This window comes from Micromys minutus (genome assembly GCF_963924665.1).
Source record: "Micromys minutus genome assembly, chromosome: 13".
Classification (NCBI taxonomy): domain Eukaryota; kingdom Metazoa; phylum Chordata; class Mammalia; order Rodentia; family Muridae; genus Micromys; species Micromys minutus.
The window spans coordinates 36,084,197-36,106,965 of NC_137982.1; the positions used below are offsets into that span (position 1 = coordinate 36,084,197).

The 22,769-nt window shown below is 39.2% G+C and overlaps 1 protein-coding gene across 1 annotated transcript in view; it reads right to left on the reverse strand.

Moving 5' to 3' along the window:
• Positions 1-1,176: 1,176 nt before the first annotated feature.
• DPP4 (dipeptidyl peptidase 4) overlaps positions 1,177-22,769 on the reverse strand; it is a gene marked incomplete at both ends in the record, with an annotated part of 77,408 nt that continues 55,815 nt past the window's right edge. The window contains 8 exons of the mRNA XM_080927929.1: positions 1,177-1,278; positions 2,771-2,844; positions 3,107-3,179; positions 12,985-13,049; positions 15,502-15,601; positions 16,176-16,230; positions 19,572-19,766; positions 21,772-21,841. Coding sequence (XP_080784055.1) covers positions 1,177-1,278; positions 2,771-2,844; positions 3,107-3,179; positions 12,985-13,049; positions 15,502-15,601; positions 16,176-16,230; positions 19,572-19,766; positions 21,772-21,841 — 734 coding nt within the window. The remainder of the gene's footprint in view (positions 1,279-2,770; positions 2,845-3,106; positions 3,180-12,984; positions 13,050-15,501; positions 15,602-16,175; positions 16,231-19,571; positions 19,767-21,771; positions 21,842-22,769) is intronic.

A 22,769-nucleotide genomic window follows, 5' to 3' on the forward strand; every position in this document is an offset into this window, starting at 1 on the left:
CCAGGGGTATCTGATAAACTCCTATGATTCATTTAACTTTAAACAGTTTTATGTATCTATTTTTTTTTTAAAGCTGAACTCTTTCCATGTTTACAAGACAGTCTTGGATTTCTAACAAGTTAAACAAGAACCTTTGAACAAATGTGTCCATATGTCAATGTAGTTTAAGTTTGATTCAGGATATAACCCATTACCTCTGAAAAAGGGAAGCATATTTGCTAAATGACCAGGCAAAATTCCAGTGTGTAGAATAGAAATAATAACACAAAACATCCTCATTTAATTTTTCATTAAAACGCTAATGCAGTTAAAATATTTTAATTAAAATGCTCAAAGAGATGAAGTAGGAAAAACTGATGCAAGATTCCTTCTTGTTAGAATTTGTGACACAAATATTTTCAACTTTTAACAGGGCAAGTCGGTATGTTCCAAGCCGCCTCTTCTCACTAGGAGACATCGGGAATTTTTAAAAGCACATTTACAATGCTTTCCCGCCACCCTTGCTGTGTTTTGTAGCACCTATGGCCATAGCTGGCACCTGGGGCCCTTACATTGCTGGCAGCTTCCCTTGCATTTCTTTGGAGTCTATTCAACTGCTGTGGTTTTACTTAGAAGTCAGTGCTTTGCATATATGATTTCCTGAGACTGTTTGAATAGTCTTTCTCAGAAAACTGTGCCAGTCTGGCAGTGAACAGCTCTTCTCAAGGCGAGCTGACAGTAGCCTGGTTGGTTTGTATGCTTGGACCTGGGTTTCTAGCCATACTCCCTGTTCCCGCTTCTCTTGTTGCTGCCCTAATGACATCATTACCCACATCTTGTCACCCCCTTAAATAAGGGAACAATATTTGGACCAGTCTACTAAGAAAAAAAAACATTGAAATTCTGCTCAGGAAATCTATGCATAGCTCTTGCAAAAATAATTTATATTTGTTGTTTCAGCAGCTGATGTGGAAATGATTTTAAATGATAAACAAAACAGAGGGGAAAATCCAAATTGCTGTAAGGTAATAATCTGTTCTGAAGACAGGCATCCTTAGTTAGGATTGCAGGTATAAAACTGGAAAGTAGCCTGAAATGTCTCAGTACAACGTTATTAAGATCGTCATCTTAACAGTGCAGCTTTGAGATGCTGAGAACAAATGTGTTCTTAAATAAGCCGTGAATAGCGTTGCCGTGCTAGTGTAAGGAAAAGCACTGCTGGAGGAAATGGCTCATGTGGGAATAGATGTGCTGGTGTGCTGTGCTGCTAGCAATCCCGTGGTCTTCATCCGTGTACCACTGGAGAGAGAAAGAGGTCAGCATTAGGAGGTCAGCTCTCCTTAAAAGGAAAAGATCCAAGTAAGCCCTTGCATGGTATTAAACATGGGAATTGTTTATAAACTGAAGTGTAATCAAAGAGGCATCTAGTTCTTCTCCAGAGCTTTGCAAGACATGTTCAGTCCTGAAGAAGTCTATGGTCCTCCTTTTTTGGGAGGGGGGGTTATGAGAAAATCCACTATACATTTGGATTTAGCACATAAGACTTTAAACATAGGTATATTCTAATTAAAATACCCAAATCAACCCTTAAATGTGACTCAAAGGTCACTTAAAAACTACACTCTCAATGGTAAGTTTTATACCAGCAGGCATGCTACCAGCAAGCACCAAATCTCTGTATACTTGAGTGTGTATTAAAATTGATTTTTAAAAAAATTTCTAATATAAACATCTAATGGCTAGAAAAATCAGTGTCATTGTTAAAATTTAATATCTGTAACATAAGTAAAGTCAAAAGTCAAATGTATTATTTACCAATACTTAAATTTTACACTGGAAATGTAAACCTCTGTATACCTGACATTTATGTCAGGCAGGTACATATTCCTGAGACATAAGTTAATTTTAATCATGCCTCAAGTATTATCTAACTATTCTTTAAAGGCTGAAAAAAACAAACCTAAACTTCTTCTGAGACTCTGGCCTGATACAGCAGGTTTTCTCCGTACAAAATAGAAAACTCAGTCCAAGATATTGAAACTCACTATTGAAATGGACCACACAGCAAATTATCTGTCAGAAGGGGTTGGGAGTGTTCTAGCCAAAACAATTAAGAAAGTTGTGTTTTATACTATTGTATTATTAGTGCAAGACATGTGTGCATGCATGTGTGTGTGTGTGTGTGTGTGTGTGTGTGTGTGTGTGTGTATTCTTTTTAATCTGATAAAGAATTCTAATGAAGAAGATGATTAGACCAAATACCCCAAACCTCCTCTGTACAGGCAAACCCAGCCATTTCTCAATTTATAAACAAGCCTAACTGTTTGCTGCCTGCAGTTGTTCAACAAAAGATAATGTAGCAACTGCAAGAACTGAAGCATGCTGATGATTAATACCCCACTGATGTTAGGATGGCGAGTAATCATAGTAACAGAATGAATTTTACATTTACACTATTATCGTGCTGGTTTCACTTTAGAATTACTCTGCCACACATTTACAGAATAAGTGATTACTTTTGAATCAAAACAGGGAGAGACTGAACCATCACAGGAATAGAAGAATGGTGTTTTGACACTCCCAGGATATGTAATACTGTGTTTCTCAACCTCAAACTGTCTAATATTTACTCTGTGTATGACTCAAGGATATCACGTCTCCAACTTCACAGTGGAGTAATAAGGAGCCCCTCTCCTCTTCCTATTGAGACTTCTTTGTGATAAAGTAACCCCCAAAGTGGAAACTAGGCCCACCAGATACTTTGTCCCCCCTAAACAAAGTCTTAGTATACCATTGCTTGGAAATCCACGCCAGCATCCACCAAGGCTTTGGAGATCTGAGCTGACTGCTGAAAGTGAACATTATCTGTGGGAAAGACAGTGAGCAAACAGCCGTAAACAAGTAGCTAATAGCCTCTGGATTTTCAGATACTGAGAGGGAAGACACAAGAAGAAAGTGAAGTTCTAAGACTCAGCATCCCATTTAGCCCAAGACAAGTGAGTTGTGGAAAGCAACACTGTTTTATTGAAGTAAATGTAACAGTCTTGCCCCTCATGCTTTTGTTTTGTCAGTAGTGAAATTGCAAACCTGTCTGTGATACTAAAAAGTCTAATTAACTGAAACTCACCATCTGCTGTTCCATGAATAAGGAGGTACTCAACTTGTTTAAAATTTTCAGCTCTGCTCATGACTGTTGAGTTCTGAAATTGGGAAAAAGAATGTCATTATTCAAAAAAGGATCTGCCATAACTGATTTTTCACTTCAGTTTACAAAATAAAATGTTTTCAGCTGGGCCCCCCTTTGATACAAAATATAGCAAACCGATATTCAAGCAAATGCTGTCTCTATGCATGGCAGAATGCACAGCCTGCCCTGTGCCTGGGAGACAGAACTGGAAAGGAAGAATGCCACATCTTCCCTGCACATGTAGGAAGAGGGCACCTGTCCCCTAAGCTGCATGCAAAACCCCTACAATCCCAGATCACAGATTGCTGTGTCCTATGCATTATCACAGGGCAGAGTCTCATATTAGCAATGTATGTTCCATGGGCTTCTGCTGTAGTTCAGCCAAAAAGTGTATTACCATAGCAACCATGTGTCACATGGTGCCATACATGCTACATTTCAAAGAGCCTGTACATAGCATTTGCAACTAAACATACTCTGCAATATGTCATGTGAACTTTGGTCTACATTGCTAGGTTCTGAATGAAAAGCAAACATTACCTCTCTGTAAACAGATGTTTAATACCTAAGCAAATGTAACATATGGGGGTGGGGGGAGGGAGGGTGAAAGAGATCAAGGGTGGCCTCAGAAAATCAGTGGCTGTTTGATAATTCCTCATTTTTAATATTGGAGAAAATAATTCTGTTAGATATCATCCCTAAGCCAGCCAGGGAGACAGGATGAAGTGTTAGAAGGACTACTTTTGCTCTGGGTCATCTAGGGGCTTCTACAATAGAGGTCAGAGGTCTTGGATGAAAAAAAAATATTTAAAAGAATAGGTCAGATTATTTCAATTTAGGACTAGTTACAATGTTGAGTTGAAGGAAATGTGTCAGCTAGATCCTGGGAAACTGGAGTCTGGTTTAATTGTCCTGGAGTGGGTCAGATAGGAAGAGATAGTGACACCTCCACAGAGTCATTAACTCGTCATGTTTCAAGGTCTGCATTTCATTGATATCTCCATCTACAGCACTAATACATGCTTAAGATTCTTGCTGGGAGTCCTAGTGGTCTGGCCACAAAGATATGGGGGCTACATACATATTCATGTCTAGTCTTTAGTTTTGATATTACAAGGCTTTACAACTGAAGACACACATGCAACACTCTCTAAGTCCCGATTTCTGCAAAATGAGACTAAGAGTCGTTGAACTTAGGAGTCAAGAGACATGTGGAAGCATTTAAAAAAATTGTTGAGGCTGACTGAAAACTCAGTGGTGTTTCTGGAAAGTGACACACTTTCTACAAAATTCAGTGCAGTTACCCAAAAAAAATTTCCATTGACCAAGACTCCTAAGATCACCTGAACTGGTTAGCCCAAGGTAAATGACATCTCTTGTGTAGGCAGACTACTTCATAATCAACCACATATTAAACTTCTAACCCATATTTAGACTTTATTCATAAACTTTTCAAATAAGCATTGTAACTCATTAAAAGTTGTTCTCTAATTTTAGAAAAACTTCCCATTTGATGGGATGTGTCTCATGTAGTATGATTCCATGTAGCCAGCATGTTTGCCCTCATTCATCACAACACTGCCACTGGTATTTGTTTAGCCACTCATGTTTTTCATCCAGTCAAATAACATTCATTTGTATCCCACCAAACAGTCCACGAGAAAAGTGACATGCTTATATTATTTATTATCCTTAAATAACAATAATATCTGTATTATAGCATCTAATACAGAGCTAAATATTTACAAACTGAGTGAGCAAGTGCAATTATTCAGCATTGTCTACTTTAACTGATCCTACTTTTGCATAGCTAAGTGGAAATGGAATAGGCAGATAAAATATTCTCCTTCTGCAATTTAGAAAGTCATTATGCTCACTTCCAAGGGCTACACCACAGCAGTTGTAATCCTAGGTGCCTTTCCTGGAGCAATTCCTCTGTACCTGTCACTGTGGTAACTAATCATCTTGAAGGAGCTGTGAAAGTAAATCAAATCCTCACACCTGTGTGAAGTAGGTCTATGCCAACCCTGCTTTATGTACGAAGAGACAGGTTCAGGAAGTAAGTAACTTGTACCACAATCCATTCTAGGATATGTCAAAACTGGACCAAGTCTGGGAAAAGCTCTTTTATTTTCTGTTTCTCTGTCATCTCTTGTAAAATTCTAAAGGGCTTATGATTGTCTTCCAGCAAAGGAGTCCTGTGAAATAGAATTTTAATTAACTGTCCAGGAAAACCTGAAGCATATTATCATGGTGGACTCTCTGGATTCTGAGCCGCATTGCCTTCTCACAGTGAAATAATTAAATGTGAGATTGCTCTGAACAACCCTGAAGGTTGGCAAGGAACTCTTTCCTGTCAGCAGGTGATAGCACAAAACTTTATTCTCTGCTCTCCAACAGATGATCAAATCAAACTCTCCTAAAAAGGCATTGTTGTCTACTAAACAAGGCTGGAGTCAGGATAAGGTAAGACTCATGGCTCATTCTCAGTTACAGGGCCAAAGCCCCTTAAGAGCCCCTCCCAGTGGTCTCTCCTACCAGTACAAGCACCCAGCCTGTGCTGACTTTCTGCCACCATGTTTATTCACAAGTTCAATCCCACCCTTTACTCCCAGATGATAATCGACTTTAACACTCAGACCTGACCCAGATATACAACTGTGTCACCTCACCTCAAGCAGCCCATGGGCCTGCCTTGCTTGGCAGCACGAGCAGAGAAGCTGCTCCAACCACCTCCCGGTGCCATGAGATGGAGAAATGTCATTGAAACGTAGAGTAATAGTTAGGAGACATATAAATACACAGGACAGTTAGCAAGGGATGTGATAGCTACTGGAGTTTGGACCAAAACAGTTTCTGGCTGCCTTTTTTTTTCTTAAATGGAGTGAATACAGGCTGAAAGAAGACAATTTTTATAAACAAGTAAAACCCTGAGCCTAAGATAAATGTTGTGATGTACACACTGTAGCTGTGATGAACTAGACATGGTGAGAAACGCAACATACTGAGAAAAAGACGAAAACTGTGATAAAAGTGTCATGATGCAAATTGTTTTACATTAACAATATTACACTACAAAGAAAGAAAGACAAATACTTTAATGCAGCATGAGAAAAATAAAACAAAAGCTTTCCCCTGCAGTTGCAAAATAAGTGTGCCATTTCAGTACACGTATTTCTGCTCACTGGGAGAAGCCTCCTAAGGGACTTTTCAATGAAAGAGACAGGCAGCTGCCAAAAGCACACACTCTTAGGAGCTCTCCGTGTGCAGGAAACAGTCCTTCATCCCTACATGCAATGACGTCACTTTGCCTCAGGAACCGCCGGTGTGCGGTTCATTACTGGACTATGCGTCCTGGCTTCTCTCGTAAGACTCTACTGCCCGCTGAACGGCACACTTCACGCTGTGAAGAGACCATGTAAAGCAAGTGTAGGCAATGCATGCATTTCTCCAATATATTAGTGGTCGGGAAGATATTAATCGTGCTATTTTCATGCACCCAAATTGGATGATTCCCCCATTGCCTATCCATGGAAACAAGAATGATAAAAAGGAAATGGATGACTAAGTTACAAGCCGAATAGTCTATCACCAATGACAAAAACGGAAGCTCAGAGTGATAAATGGGCAAGGATGCAATGGTGGTGCAGTTGGCACACTCCTGAGGCTAGAAACTTCCGGAGAGCCATGCTGCCAGCAACAGTCTGGCAGAGAGAAGTAGAAAGGATTGGTCCAGCGGCAATGCCGATTCCACGGCATCTCTGTGAGGAGCTTTTTCCTTCAATCCCCAAGAAGAACCATCTGTAGCTGCTTGTTGGATCATGCTGGTTCCTCAGCTACCTTCCAACAAATAAATCTTTGTATTTTTGAAATAAAGGAAGGAGCTGATGAGAGTAGGGAGATGCTGTGAGAAACAGGAGGTGTGACAATTTTCACGCTACCCTTTGTGCCATCCACAGACCAGAAGGACAATTTGCTCCCTGAAGATAAGGATGGTGGCAGCTGCCATGCTTTTGAAGCTTTACATCATGGCAGGTGTGGGGTCTCCTATAATCACTTCTGTGAGTCTGGGAGGCATAGCTGGTTATTCCCATTATGGAGAGGAGGAAATTAAGGTTCAGAGAAGGAACATGACCTCCTCAAGTTCAATCTTCTAGAAGCAATGGAAGCAAACTTTCACTGCAGGCTGTTTGAACTCCAAAGCCCAGGTCCCTGTCCAATATATTCTATAGCCAATTGATATCACAGCCAAACTACTCATTCCCACCCACAGGTTCCTGTAGAGGACTAATCAATCACTGGGTCCGAGAGAGAGAGAGAGAGAGAGAGAGAGAGAGAGAGAGAGAGAGAGAGAGAGAGAGAGAGAGAGAGAGAGAGAGAGAAATAACAACTTAATGACTCGGTAAGCTATAGCCTTGGGCTTACTAGCTTACTCTATGAATTCTCCTCCCAAAATCAATGGCTGCACAAATAATATTAAAAGATGCCCTTTGGAGAATAATCATTAATACCAGGCAGAGGGCACAGAAAACATTTAAGAGAAACTGGATCCAACCGACTAAATAAGATGTTGTACTTGTTTACATCTACCCAACAACTGCACCCAAGAGCTGCCAAGGAAAGAACTCCCATCCACCCCAGACAGGGGGCTCTACCTCAGGCCTCACAAGCAACACTGGCTGCTTTAAAGATCACACAGCAGTCAACATTTTATCAGCACTCCACAAACAAGTTAAGGTTTGGCTTAAATCTGAAGGTCTCTCTCCCTTTGGCATATTCTGGGATAATAGAACAAATGTCAAATCAGTGCAAGATGGCATATTTACAAAATTGCACCCTGTTTTGCATAACCTAACGATGCAGCAGTTCCTAAGGATTGAACGTTTCAAATCTGCTAGCAGAAGACTGCCAAATCCATGACTGTTTCATACACTTGCCAAAAGCCTATCAAATTTTGAGCAAAATGCAAAATAAATCTCCTCTACAAGTTAAATCAGCCCTTCTGTGTGTTCCAGGCTGCCCTCTCCTCTTGGCAGCAAGGCTGAGGACTGGGGCCCCACTCCTCCTGCCCTTGTCTCCTACTTCTTTGCTTATTCACAAGACAATCCCTTCTTAAGTCTACCCATTGACATATGCATTGGTCATCAGTTGGTCTGCTCTTCCCAAAGCAGTTCAATAGATCTGTCTCAGAGATCCCAGGAAAACCCTTCTCCCTGTCACTGTCTCTCTTCCCTGATGCTCCTTCCCCCTCATGTAACCTGTTGGGAACCTCTCTGGTCTTCCCTGTGTCTTCCCCCTTCCTCTGCCCTTCTCCTTCATTCCTGGCTCATACAGTGTCCTCTTCCTTTTGAACCCTCAAGATCTGTATGTTGCTTGATATTTTAGTGCCTCAGTTTCCCTGTGAATATAAAATGGGAATTAGGGAGACTTGAAACTGATAATTCCTGTGAAGCTCTTGGAGTACAGTCTAGTTTTGACAACACAATAAATGAATGGGTGAGTGCATTCAGGTGGAGGCAGGGAGTTGAAATCCTGCACTTTTTGGCTCCTCCATCCTCCCCCACCCCCAAATTCCCTTCACATTTTTGACATAGATTACCGGGCTCTATGGTCACCATCTGAAAGTCTCTAGTCTTTTCCATACAGATTGGATACTGTGTGATGTTCAAGTTTATGCACTGCTTACCACTTAAAAAAAATTATCTCTCCAGTGTTTTTACTTTTTCCTTCTCCATAAGGAATAAACTTTTGAACAAATCAAATGCCAGACACTTTGAATAAGTGAATGAAAGTCTCTTATGCATTAGTGTCCTAAAGTTCTGATTGCAGATGGGCTTTGAGAATTTTTTCAGCCATTGGTCAAGATCCCACTCTTTGAGGTGTGGCTACACTGCTGCATGCTTGTGACTACTGATTGCAGAGGTGCCTCCTTGGTTGTCCCATTTCTTTGCTTAAACCGGTTGCCATTTCTGTCTGTTATGCATAGACACTGCTGGTAGAGATCTGTCTACAGAATTACACTACTCAATAGCCCAAACTTGTCATCTCTCTGGGGCCAGGTCCTTGGTGGGTTCCTCTTTGGGTCTTTGTAGTTTTTAAAAGATTTCCTGCCTTTGTCCTTAGTGGATGGTGATCTTCAAAAAGTCTTACAGGATCACTGCAGGGGTTATTGTATTGAGTCTAAGCCTGTGGCTCAGGATCTTCAAATCTTCACAGCTGCTTTTAAAGTATAGGAAATAATATCCCCGCTGGTGGAAAGTCAACCATACAAGTGTACGCCTCCACAAATTGTGTACTAGCTTTGAGCAGGGCACACACTGACAATTCACCTTGTGGCATCTCTTTCCTCAGTAGTAAAAGGGCCCAAATTCACAGGTATGTTCTCTTGGAGATTTAGATTTTTCCAAAGTCTAGGTCATTTATTCCCTGGTACTGAATCATCTCATCAGGTTGTACTGAAAATGAGTTTCTCTTCCAAACTCTATAGTTCTATGTGTCAATGGCTTCTTAACTAAGAATATAGACTTACTTATTGCACTACAAACATTTTGTGTATTCCTAACTCTAAATGTGCTAAGAGAGTACTGACTAAATGGGCCTTTTTTTTTTTTTTTTTCCAAAATATTTTCTTTACCCACAGAAGTGGCATAGAGTGACAGAAACCTTTCAGAAATTGTTGAATTAGCTTTCTCACTTATCAAGGGATGGTGCGGGAGGGGGTGGGGGGGGAGAGAGAGAGAGAGAGAGAGAGAGAGAGAGAGAGAGAGAGAGAGAGAGAGCAAACCTGGGAAAGAAATGAAGCATGAGATGATGGTCCCGAGGGGCAGCTGGGGCCTTGGAGGAAAATAGAATGTTTGAATATATTCTTGCCAGAGACAAAAGCACAGGCTCATTTAAAAAACAAAGGAGGGCAGCTTTATTCTAAAGCCTGCTGTGCACCAAAAATAGGCACTTAGATTCAGTGCTCTACTCAGATTCAGATCCCCACACAAATTCAGTCCTCCACACACAGAGGAAGCAACCAAGGGGGCCGAGCTAGGTGGAGACAATCCCTTTAATGTTCTTACCTCGCTTTTCCTGCCCACCTTAGCCATCACCTTCTCTGATAATTCCTCTGAGTAACACATTGGGAACCTTTAGCTCCCTGGTACTGGCAGTTTTAATGTGTCCATTGCCAGCAATGAATTTCATGCCAAGAAAACCCGACTCCTGGCGTGGAAGGATTAAACAGTCCTCGGGTGCCATCTGTGCAGCGAAGAGAAAGAGTGACTTTGTGCACCCAGTGTGCGTGTGTTGCCATTGGCAGGAGGAAGTGACTTCTATTTACATGACTACCTCATACAGGGAACACCTAAGGGGAGAGATGAGAATGGACCTCTGTGGGGGGTAGAGGATCTGGTAAGAAAGAGGGGCCTATGAAAAAGGCTGGAAAGGAAACTTGAAATGGCAGATTCAAACTGCTATGCTATAGCATTAGAGAGTGCCGGCTCAGAGAGCAGGAATGATGCATGTGTTCTGAGTAAGCGGGGCAAGCGTCCTGAGAAATTTTGGTGTTAGAGTTTGGACATAAGTCTGTGCCTCCAGCCTCATCAGCCCTTCAGATTGGGCTTTGGTTTCTCATTCACCATCCTCCAGAGGCAGACACTGGGATACTAGGGCTTTTCATGCTTGGGCATAGCCAAGAAAGCCATTTTTTCACGTTGGATAATTAAGAAGAAAGAAAAAGAAAATCAAGCTTCAAAATGAGAAAAATGATGGAAAAATACAATTTATATCAGTATTTTCCTTAAAACCTTTTAAAAATAATTAAGTCAAGATAAGTTGCAAGATAAGATGCTTCACAGAAGGACACCCAATGAGTGAAGTATTGAAGTCAAGTAAAGTTGTATAACAGTAAGGGGTGGGCAATCCGGGGCTGAGTAATTACTAACTCAAGGTAGAATAAGCTTTGGGTTAAAAGTCATTAGAGGAAAGTTAACAGTGTTGGGTGAGGGGAGATTCCTCTTCAGAGAGAGGACAATGGAAGCTTCCTAATATATAGGAGTGAGACAGATAACAAGCCAGGTATAAGGGACCCGTAGCAATATCAGAAATGGCAGCTACAGAAATATAGAATCTGAGATTTAAACCAGGCCAGGTTCAAAATAAAGTGCCATTACGACTCCCCCCCCTCTCTCTCTGTGTGTGTGTGTGTGTGTGTGTATGTGTCTATGTATGTGAGTGTGTCTATGTGTCTCTGTGTGTCTATGTCTATGTCTGTGTCTGTACGTGTATTTGTGTGTTTATGTCTATGTGTCTATGTATATGTGGAGTATGTCTGTGTCTGCCTGTATGTTTGTCTGTGTGTGCATTTGTGTGTATAAATGTGTGTGTGGTTAAGGTACTAGCAAGGTATGAAATTGACTGTATTGCAGGGAAACACAAGAGTTTACAAACTCGCTGCTACTGTACAGGGAGCTAGGTTATTTGCCAAGAGCATTGTAGTTGTGAATGAGATAAACAATGCCCAAAGCAGATTAGAGAACGTGGAACAGAGTGAGAAGACTGGAGTGCGTAGCGTCAGAGGAGAGCTCCAAGAGAAATAGGCATAGCCTGATTATGAGGTTTCTTTGTAGGTAAAGATGTCTAGTGTGTCATCTTAATTTGCAGGTTGTTACTTTTCTATTATGTCTCAGAAACATATATAAAAACATATACAGGTACTAATACAACGTGCCTCCTGCACATACAAGCTTGCTAATTAAGTTGAAAGTAGCAAGTAAAAGTAAAATTACACACACACACACACACACACACATCTTGCAAAGTTGAAACTTTGAACTCATTGTGTTTTGATCAGATGGTTTCAGATTCCATTGTTATAACGATGACATCTTATGAAAAGTATGCACACTTCTCAGGGGAATATTACTCTTAGGCTTACGTATTCAGAGTCACAACAGAGAAAATTCTGTGTTGACATTATTCTTGTGTTTCTTTCTTTTTAATTCATTCTCCCGTAGAGAGTTTTTGGACATTTTTGGAGAATGGAAATGTCAGAGATGATTTTACTTGTTATCGAAAAGCTTTCGTTTACTTTACAAGGTTTTTTCCCCCCTCAACCAATTGTGCCAACAGACCCAGGGAAGTTTTGAAAATGTCAGCGTGGTGCTGGTTCATTCCGCTGCATCAGGAGGATACAGAGTGTGCTCCCTTGGCTGTGGTCTCCACGGTAGCAACGGCAAGTACAGCCATAGTCAGGTCACCTTTCAAATGTGTCAGCTTCTCTGGAGAGTCAGCTGCCCACTGCCTCTCCCACTATTGAAAGCTATTGGGGGATTCATGGACAGGGCTCTTCTTCAGGGTACCCCTCAACTGCACCTGCCACCTGAATTGCTTTATGCAAACCCTATGCTAAAAGTCTACATGGCAGGCTGCGAGTAAAAAAAAATTATAGGCATGCATTTACCTTTTAACTATTGTAATAACATAAAAACTTCGATATATTGCTAAAGACTGAAAGAATCTTCTGGGTCCTAAAGAAATACATTGAATCTGACATGTTTTCTAAACTAAAATTTTTATAATTAAACTAATTATCTGATGTTGCTTTGTATTTCCAAATGAATGCATATTGTGACCTATATAGCATATGATAAAGCCTGTAATTATGCAAAATATAGTAGGGGAAGCTATTGGAGCATCTCTAAACCACCTGTGTTGTTTCTTTTTAACAAGAATTTTGTTGGAAATAATATATGTATTTTTTTGTAAAATAGATACAATTAAGAAGTCCGTGGACCACTTTTACACAGCTATGAGGTTGACACAGCTCTTACCCTGTAATGGTCAAGGTTGTCTTCTGGAGTCGGAAGACCCATGTAACGCTCCGTGTACACCGAGTCTAGGATAGGAAAAGAGAAAAGAGCTTCAACACCTCCAATAACAGCACTTCTTAAATCTATCACATCTCTCCTGTCTCCCCATGCCTGAACTCACTAATGCATCTCCACCAGCCAAACCCTGCTAATGCAGCTAGAGATACCAATGGCCAGACCACACTCTCAGACTGAAGACTGCTCCACAGCACTGACCAATCTGCACTCAGCCCTCAGGATCAGAAAGAATTAACTGTTCACATTGACACAATTGCTTCGTCCTAAGTCACGGTAAACTCCACTTTATGGGGAGGTCCCAAGTTTTGTGCTGCTATATTCGAGCACTGAGAACAGATTACATTAATATCTGTCTGCTGAGCTGGCATAAGCTCTTTTATATATAAATATGATGAAATAACAGGCTGGACTATTGGTCTTGCCATTTTGGGCAGTTAAACATAACTTTACTCAACTAAAAAATGAAATCCTATATTATATATTACTCTAAAATATCACCAATGGGATTTTGTTGTTGCAACTTATTAGTGTGTATTCATTGTACAAAGTGTGAGTTTAATACACATTTCTCTCTCAAGTACAGGCTGCCATGCCTACTTTCAGCTGGTCCCATCCTGGTCCCTTCCAATTACAGGCTTGTCTACTTGGTTTTCCCACACAGCCCCCATCCTCCTCTCATGTCATACGCACGGTCCTTAATGTCTGAACGTCCATTCTAGGTTTCACATTTGAAGGTAGATGTGGGACATTTGTCATTCTGAATCTGCTATCTTTTGCTCTATAGGATGTTTTAAAAGCTGCTTCCTTAAATGGCCAGATCATAGTAAATGAGCATAAATCTCATGTGTCGCCCCACACTTGACTGCCCCTGGAGTGGACAAGCACCTCCACATTAATTCTATGACTTTTAACATTTCTTTTATTGCTTAAAGCCAGACGTACAATGCTTTGCAACGCTTGGCAACGACTGAGGCTTAGATTAAAAAAAAAAAAAAAAAACGCAGCTAAAAAGTGTTTGCTCTTCTTTGCTCTTCCACTGCCACCTCCCCCTCCTCCTAAATGGGCAGTAGTAATATCTATTATTTTACTTAAAGGAAATTCGAACTGTGTAGAATTTTATGTATCTTCAGAGCACTCCTTTAAAAATAGAGCATCTTAAAGGGCACTTAGAGCAAAAGATAATAAGCGTTTTATGTGTATTTTAATTTAAAAATCAAATTGAACAACATTGCTTATATATTTAATAAGGGGGAAAGAGTCTTTGAGAGAATATAAAAATTTTCCCAACATCTATTCCATAGCCATCAGTCCGTGTCAGGACTCGCTGCTTTAAAAATCTATAGTAACCATGTTTATACGTATATTAAGATCTGAAAATTTTTAAAAATATATTTAAAAATATACAACTACAGTAGTTGTGAAATTTTAGAGCAAAGTCCTAAAACACCACTTATGTATTCTTTATTTTAAATTTTGAGTAAAAGTGTTTAAAATTACACATACATTCAAAGCTCTCTTTTGTTATTGTGTATTAGGCCCTGTACATTTCAAGAACTTCTCTTACATGGTTGCAACCTCACAAAGGCTATTTTATTATTTGACTGGCCACAAGAGGTCTCCAGAAACAAACATGCAACAAAACAATTAATTAGAAACAAAAGTATCACATGAAAAACAACTCTGTTTTGTGCAAATTAAATTGTCCCTGAGCCTGCCACATTTTTTCAACAGAAAGATGGTAGCTTTTCGCATTGGCTTCTCTTGACTTGGAGAGAGTTTCAAAGATGAGTATTCATAGGATGGGTGCTGCCATACATTAGGGTATAAATATTAACAAGCAGATTCTTTATCAACAACTCCGTCCTTACACTACTACATAAAGAACCTAAGTGAGGTCAGAGAAGGTGTGAGAAGATACTACACTCCTTCCTAAACCTCGATGTTCATCTCTGCCTAGTCTTGCCCTGAGCATTGTCGTCTCAGAAAAATGATGCTGGATGTTCTATCTCACAATGAAGATGATATTCCAGTGCTGAAAGACCGTGGGAAAGCAAACCCTCTGGAAATTCATCTGTCCCTGTCTTCTCCTCTAATGTTCCACTAGCATTTGACCTTCAGTCAGAGGGAAAAAGACAGACACTTTCTCCCCTCTATTAATACGTGAAGTCCCAAATCAAACTCTTATAACAATAAAGAAACATTTATTTGAGAAATGTAGCACTGACACTATCTTAAAATTCTGGAAACAGGATTTGTTGATGAGAAATTAAATGTGTAGGTAACACACAATCGCTGTGTAACGGCAGAACAAAATCTTACGCGTCTCTGTAAACAGCCACAGAAAGAAACCTGCCCGATATTTTCCATAGAAACACAGAACACTGAAATGGGAATGGCTGACTCACTAGAATGTTAAGGTCAACACTTAATAGTTCATTGCACACAACAGCAGTTACATACCATAGTACTCCCACCGTGACACGGGTGCCACAGCTATTCCGCACTTGAACACGCCACTTCCCGATCCCAGGACCATTGAGGCCACATAGCCTCCATATGACTGGGGAATGGAAACAGTTATTTTTATGGAGGTAAAGGAATAAGGACATATGGTAAGCGAGTCGCGGTTTCCACATTTCTCACATCTTTATATACTGTGCCTCTTTAGAGAGAGAAAGCATGGTATACGAGGCTTAAATTGGCTTTAATTGGCCAGTATCTGAAGTATACACGTTCAGAGTCCTGTTCCCTTTTCACAGACACCGGGAAACAGGCATGGGACGTTAGTGAACCCTAGTGACCATACAAAATTTGAAGAAAATAATAACTAAAAACAATAAGCACACAATCTTTGCTGATTAATACGCTATCTTTTCTCTTTCTTCCTCTTTTCTTTTGTCCTCTTCTATCTTCCTTCCTGACTCTTGCTCTGGGCTCTCTATCTCACTACAATAAGCAGAGTTACATGTCTAGCTCAGTAGACATTTAGGAAGCCTGCTGCTGCTCAGAGGTCCAAGACTTGACGGGCATGATTTTCATCACCACAGATTTACATGTGAATGCTAAGTTAACCCCCGTTCTGTCTCATTCGCTAGGGAGTGCATACAAAACTGGGAGTCAAGAGAGCTACTCACCCAGCCCCAAATTGCCACTCGTTTGCTGTCCACAAATCCCATTTTTATAAATTGCCTAAAACACATGAAATAAGTTTTCAAATAAGTTTTCCACTGTGTATAGAAAAATAAGCTAACCATACAAATGCAAAAAGCCTGTCCTCTTTTTATCTCCTTCATTTTACTACAAATTAAGAGCAACCGGAGCAGTGGTCAAAAACTGAGAGCAGTATCTACCATGCTAACATCAGAACTACACAAAAAAGGGTAGAGTCCATAAAAATTCTGTGTGTGTGTAAGTGTGTGTGTGTGTGTGTGTGTGTGTGTGTGTGTGTGTGTGTGTGTGCATGATTCACAGAAAACAAATCCTGGCAGTTTTTTTCACAGCTTTATATAAAAATTTGCAGCCCAGATGCACTTTTCTTTACATAATTGAATTTAAATCTCTCCAGATGTTTTTTCTTTTTGAAAGTGGTTACCCCCTGCAATAGAAAAAGACAAAGGCATGGAGAACATCTGAGTCCGTTTCGAATTGTCTCTGGACTCTTACCTGAGAATTCAAACACAAACTTCTAAATCCCATCCTGTACTGGGTGTTGATTAGCTAGCTCAGCACCATTAAATGGAAGTCTATTTTCTTTGATGGATTAAGAAACATCTTTGCCACCCAACTGTGTCAGGAGTTGAAATGCGGGTAAAGAAATATGAACTTTGTTTTATGCTCCTATTTTTAATCTTATCCTTAAATCAAAAGCCAATTATTTTTTACTTAAGAAAGTCTAGCAAATAGAATGTGTAATTTTGTGGTGTGATAGGAGGTGTGGAAGTCTTCTTAGTGATGGGCAGCTGAATCTTTTTTCAATTGGTGATATGTGTCCAAAACTGCAGAGAAGAGCTGCACAAGAACAAATTAAGAGTACTTGTCACCTTTTCTCCTTGTTAATCTCCTTAAACACAGAGGATCTGAGTCATAATTTCACAGAGTGGTACACTTTTACAAAGTAAATATATATGCTACCACAAAGTAACTCCTGGTCATTTTCCTGTCTGAAAAGTGAAAATAAATTAAAGTGTTTCTTTTTGCTGTACTCCATAAATATCGGCTTGAGTTTGTACTTGATTTGAACTTTGTACCTGACTTAGTTTATTCGGTATTGTTTGGGGAGTCACCTGTGTTCCTATATTCAGTTCCTTTTAGTTGCTGTAGCAGTGTTCTATTGTACAGATAGTACTGCACAGCATTAATTGTTGTAAACTAGGACTTTATTTTATAAATATTTAACTCAGTGATTTTAGCATTTTTTTAGAATTCGGATTCATAAGGTTATGGAAACCATAGCTTCTTCTCATAGAAAGATCATCAGTCTTGCTAAATAAAAGCTTAATTTTTACAACAACAAAACCTCTAATTTACCCTTTCATTAATCCAAAATTCCTTTTATATTTTAGAGAAAATAGTCAGTAATTGACTTTGACATAAGGATCCTCATTCACTTAGAGATGCTGTTCTAACACTTTTTTCCTTTCCATTGATTATTTCTCTTTAAAGTTATTTTTCTCAGCACAATGATCACCCATGGCTCTCTCTGCATCTTCCATCTCTAATTTACAGTAGCCTCAAACTGCTGATTTATTAGACTTCTCTAAATGCCTATCTAATTGGTTGGAACCCAAAGGTTGCATATTGAATTCACAAGCTGAATGCACTGGAAGAGAAGAGTGGGATAGACTGGATTCTAATCCTAGTTTACCCCCAACAAATTCTGTTTCTTTATGTGCTGACCATAGTATGCTTCTCTTTTTTACTCAAAGCACATCAGTTTGTACTTGTATGAGGGAAGGCAAGAATGAGATCGTGTTTATACTTAATTAAGTCCTTATAATTGTGACTTATGTCAGTTGTGCCCCAAAACTTTCCCAGAATGGAAGAGTCACCCTTATCCAGGCCATTGGAGCCAGTTTTTGGGCAGTACAGCTATTACTTACTACAAGGTTGAATGTACACTCAACTTCTCTATTGTGTAGTTCTGACTTTAACGGATAGACTCAACTATTTGGCCAGATGTTTGCCTAGTGTGACAACTAAATTTAATTTTTAATTTGATTGTACTGAGAAATGGCTTAAGCAATACTAAAGAACAACCTTGCATCTATCTATGGGGAAACATAACAGAGAAAGGCCCATCCTGAATGTGAACAGTAGCTATCCATCAACAAAGGCACAGAAGTAATAAAAACCAGGATAGAAAGCCCCATTCTATTAACCCATGAGGCAAATAGACTCACCACAGGTTTTGCTGCCATAATTTTCTACCAAAGGCCTGGAAGCCACGGAGTTAAGGAGTGTGGACTGAAATCCCTTAAACCATGGTGCAGAATAAATAATCTCTCTTTTTAAATTGTCTAATCGGTATTTTATAATTTCAATGGAAATCTCATGGACATTGACCATTGGTACCAAGATATAGAGTCATTGTTGTGACTGATTAGATCTCATAATTCATAAACATTTGGAATTGGTCTGGAGGAGAAATTCAGATAAATGCTTTGAAGAAGCAGCTACCGTGCTGTCAGGAGAGATTAATGAGTGATCATGGTGGAAGCTCGGAAAATCAGAGTTCCCGTAAGGATGCAGGCAATAGCAAATCCTGCTCATTAGGAATTAGAGGGGGAAAAGGGAATTGACTAACAATCAGACCAAAGGTCATTGTTTTACTATAGCAAAGGACTTGTCTACCTTTGTCCCACGTCCTAAGACTTTGTGGGAGGCTGGGTTTCATGGTGAAAGATTAATTTATTTGAGGGAGGAAATGTCAAGACTGCCTAGCACTCAGTGCTAATAATTGCTGGTTGCTTTCTGCCAACCTTAAAGTGAAAATTGTCATCAAAGTACACTGAAAACATTGTGGTTTGTCCTTATCCAATTGAGCCAAGAATAATAGATTGACATCTCTCAAACCAGGATTCCAAATTATTCCTTCCTTTTGAAAGTCCCTTCCACCACACATCTTGTCGCAACACCTGGAAGTCTTAATAACACAGTCACTCCTTCTGGCTTATCTCTGTGTTTCATGACCCTCCACTCTTGGATGATAGTAGTGTATATGCCAATTCCCTTTCTCAAGCCATATAGAAAAAAAAACTTAGTAAGGGCCTTTCTAAAACTTCACATAAATCTATAGTGACTTATGTTTGTGTGTGTGTGTGTGTGTGTGTGTGTGTGTGTGTACTAAAAATTAACAGGGATAAAGAATTTCAAATTCACCCTCCAAAACCTTCAAATTCTTCATATTTTAGAAAGAGAGAAAGAAAAGGAAAAAAAAAAGAAAGGAAGGAAGGAAGAAAGAAAGAAAGAAAGAAAGAAACAGAGAGAAAGAAAGAGAGTCAATGATGTCTAAGCTCATCTCAGTTGCTTACCTGACTGCTTCAATTTGATCTTCAACTTCCAGGGTTCCCAGTCTTCTGTTGATTGCATGCATGATCTTATCTCCTTGGTAACCACTTCCTCTGCCATCAAAGCTAGCCACTATGATGTTTTCTGTGCTTGCAAGGTAAGTGGCCCAGTTGAGTTTGAAGGAAGCATCTACTTTTTGACTACAGGGGCCTGCGTATCTGTGAAAAGTTCCACCTTTAAATAAAGAACACTAGCATTTTTCTCCTATGGACCAGGTATTTGCATCTTTCTCAATCAAGAGCCTGAAAATATAGTGGGCACTGAATTATAAAAAATAGGTTAATTTATAGAGGAATTTTAATCCAGCAACAAGGACAAGGATCACATCCAAAGACTTTCGTCTATGTGATCTGGCTGAAATACAGACAAACCACGCACCTTTAATCTAGGATCTGGAATAAAGGCATGTCCTTAGTACACATGTTTAATCCTACAGTGAAAGTAAGGGTAGTTTGTAGAAGGAAGCAACCATGTTTGAAAGTGATGTTTAATTGAGGGGCAGACAAAGTGATCAATCAGGGATAGTATACACCCAACTCACAGAAAAATAGCAGAGGAAAGAGAGGCAACTTAAGTGAGCAAGGGGGGCTGTGTTTTACTGGGACAATTTTACAGAGACAGGTTTCAGGTAAAAACAGAAGGAGCCAGAGAATAAGGGGCCAAAAATTAGAATAAATTGCCAGAGTTAGTTTGGGGTTAAGCAGAGCAATTTATCCAGGGGAGAAGCCGAATTTAATCAGTCAGCTTGGAGAAGAGTTTAGGCCAGAAAGCTGAGTTTAACCGATCAGCCAGGGTTCAGAAAGAACTAGATACGGTTCAGCAGTAAGCTTCAGAGATGTGTTTTAATGTTATCTACATGGTTTGTATTAAAAATGTATCCAAAAAATATTACTTTCGCCTCCAATTTCTCATCTAGACATCATTTATAAGTTACTGATCTAGGAAAATTAAGTTAAAAAGACTTTTAAAAAATTTTTTTAAAAAAGCACCATTTACCTTCTTTAATTTTGAAACATGACCATTATGTCTGTGTGTTTCCTTTAAATACATCCCTAAGATTTGTATTTGGACATGATTGTCAAACACATTCTACATTTTAAGTACTGTGGAGTCTTAGAAATAGAAAACATAACTCATCAAATACTGGGGATAGGGGAGATTATCTTATGAAATAACAATGATATTAGTGTAGTTTTCTATCCCAGTCTGTACATTTATTTCCTTAAGGTCTCTGACCAGAGCACCACATGCTTTTCATTCCCCCAAGGCTCTTACATCATGTTGCTCACTCAGACTCTGTACCATGGGAGAAAAGATGGTAGTATAGAAGAATGCTAGGACTTAAAACCTCAGGGACAAAGAAATATAATCTTGAAATATGAAATAAGTATATTATTCATTAGAGCTAGAATTTTAGCACTGTTGTATTAGCAACCTTGACAGCCTAAGATCTACCACACATATAACCATAAGTACCACTCTTATCAAATCTCCTGTGTACTAAGAGATAAACCCTATATCTCGTTGTTTCTTATTTCAATGTCCTTTATGGGTACAAACATATCTTCTCTAATAATGGTTTCCTCCCAGTTTATCACTGTCCTATTCATTGGCTCTTGCAACCTCACAATGAAACAAGCAAGTCCTGCATGAATGCCTCTACTAACACATTATTGCCTCTTCTTTAGAGATGGAAGTTAGAAGAACTTCCATTTAAGCAAAATATCACATTGTTTTAATTTAAGCTAGATATTGTGACATTCTAAATTGAAACAGGCGAACATATTCATGCATTCATATATGAGTAAATATTTTTTTGTAACATGAAATTCCTTGGCCCTGTCAATGACAGAAAATTTGGTAGATTAAAAGTGCCCTTCTCTTTCTTATCAGGAAAAAAGGATAAATATGAGAACCAGAAAAGGCCAGCAGGAGTCCTTTAAACTCCATCCAGAGAAGCAAAGCAAAGCATATGATTATGACGGAGAGAAGTGTCTATCTCTCTCATTAAGTCAGGAGAAAACAAAGGTACAAGATAGGATGGGGAATAGTGATCAATAACATGGGAAAGAAGTATTGACTTTATATGTCTTTTATCTGTACCCCACGAACCCCAAGAAGTATAGCAGTTGACTGCTAAATTACTCTGTCTTAAATACTTACACATCTAATAGTAGAGGATATTTCTTGGATTTATCAAAATGAGGAGGCAAGATCATTTGATACCAAAATCCTAAACAAGCAAGAAGATTCATCAGTGTGTTAGAAATAGTTATTAGTAAGATTCCATTTCTTTATTTCTCAGAGTTCACCAATTTTTTTAAGTTCAATAGAAAATGAGAAGGATCAGCTTGGGATCGCATTTTAAAGAAGGAAAACCAGCTGTTTTGTTCATAAACATTAGTTACTATGGTGGTAAAATAATTAAACTGTCTAATCCAGCCATGACATCCATCGATGCCTTCTAAAATACAAGTGCGTTTTAGGATTCCTAATGTTTTGTTTTTTATGCTTCTGTTCTTTGGCACCCAGTCTACTTATCTAGCTTGTTTATGTTCTAAATTTTCCTCCCAAATGTTTTCCTCTTCTTGAATTTCCTTGAAGCTGTTTAGAATTTTCAGTCGGCCATAACTCCCTTGTAAAATCTGGATTTAATAGCAGTTTTATGGTTCCTATTGCCATCCCAGTCCGCAAAGCAGAACACTGTTTCCAGCTCAGCCTTTCACAAAAAGAAAGCAGCTTCTGTGGAATAAACTGCTTCCATGGGTCCCTTTAAATTCTTGTGCTTGATTTAACATCAGTTTAATAAAAAAGAAATTATCTCAAGATAAGGAGTCAGTCTTCATTGCTCTCAGAACAAATAAGTCCAATAAATGTAATTGAGAATTTCACCTATTCAGGAAGATTTAAATTAGAGGTTCAAAAAAAAAAAAACCCCAAGAAACAAAAACAAACAAACAAAAATCCCTGATCTCTAGAGGTGTCTTACATTTACTTTCCCTTTGGTTTCTTGACTGATTTGGTTAAAGAGGGGGAAAACAGATTCATCAGTCCAATATTTATATAGATGGGCTTACCTTAGATTTGTGTCACCTAATTGTTTTGTGATTTTTATTCAATGTGTAGGTAAGAAAAAATTTTTTCTATTATAATTTTAATCA